The following is a 1,182-nucleotide window of genomic DNA, read 5'->3' on the forward strand; positions in this document are numbered from 1 at the left end:
TAGGACACTAGCACCCTGTCTCACAGCAGTCTTTATAGCCCTCTGGTCCGCCCACTTCTCCACAGCGGTTTTATTTTTTTACTTTCAGAACAAGAAAAAAACCTCCAAACATGAAGGTCTGCTGCTAAATAAACTTTTACCTCATACCTGTACTTGACTACTTTAAAAATGTACCCAGACTACCCACAAATTTCTTGTTTATTCTTGTAACTTGGTCGTTTCAATGCACAGATGCATGATGGGTAATCATGGTAATCAAGTCATTCTCCTAACATTGGCTGCTGGCAGGAGCATGTGGGCGTGGCTGAATGGCGAATTCTGATCCCTTTCCATTTGCGTATGGTTGTCTCTAGACACGTATCATCCTATTTACACTAAGCTTGATATGATTGACCTTTGTTAACCTCTAAAGAACTCAATAGCATTAAATGGTAATTTGACTCCACAGCGCCCCCTAGTAGTCATTGGTGAGTCGGAGTGCAAGTTTTTCTGCCTGAGACTTTACCCCTGTTTTCATTGTGTGAAAATGCAGAGGGCATTAACCAGATGTCTTCACATTTAAATACCTATAAATTCACTTTAAAATTTGCCCCAATCAAAGGACAAATATATAAAAGTTATTTAATTTTAGGTTATGCCTGGAGTTTAACTGTTACGTGGTTTCTCTTTTTGCTGTCCGACCATTACATCCGCTGGGGAGAGGGCCTCCCTACATAAGCTGCTAACTCCGTGACCTGAAACCAGATAAGCAGAAAAAATAGATGGAAAGATGGCAAATACACTGAGGCTGTAAAAATAAAATAAAATATATAATCAGCCTTAATTCAATCTTTAACCAAGGATAAGAATATTTGGAAAATCTGTGTAGCTTCTCAGAACATACAAAGAAAATCTCCTGGAGCCATGGTCCAAACGAGTCAGGAAGTCTGCCATTTTGGATCAAACTCACCATCTGTCTCTTTTACATATGTATCTTAGCAAACTCGTATTACAAGTTTTGACATGCAGATTGTAGAATCTCTCAGCACACTCTGGAGGTGTTGCAGATGAAAAGCTATCAAAAGCTTTCTTCTGCAATGAAGCATGTGGGCATTTCCAAGACTCAAAATCGGACTATTTGCCATGAAACACGGTGAAATAACTCCCACAAACAAGCTCCCAGCTCTTTGAAAATTTCTGTCA

The 1,182-nt window shown here is 39.5% G+C and overlaps 1 protein-coding gene across 1 annotated transcript in view; it reads right to left on the reverse strand.

Moving 5' to 3' along the window:
• The window catches only part of unc13bb (unc-13 homolog Bb (C. elegans)), a 75,953-nt gene that overhangs the window by 7,616 nt on the left and 67,155 nt on the right, over positions 1–1,182 (reverse strand). Inside the window, exon 34 of the mRNA XM_016665405.1 lies at positions 657–663. Coding sequence (XP_016520891.1) covers positions 657–663 — 7 coding nt within the window. The remainder of the gene's footprint in view (positions 1–656; positions 664–1,182) is intronic.

Source organism: Poecilia formosa, unplaced genomic scaffold (assembly GCF_000485575.1).
Source record: "Poecilia formosa unplaced genomic scaffold, Poecilia_formosa-5.1.2 Scaffold579, whole genome shotgun sequence".
Classification (NCBI taxonomy): Eukaryota; Metazoa; Chordata; class Actinopteri; order Cyprinodontiformes; family Poeciliidae; genus Poecilia; species Poecilia formosa.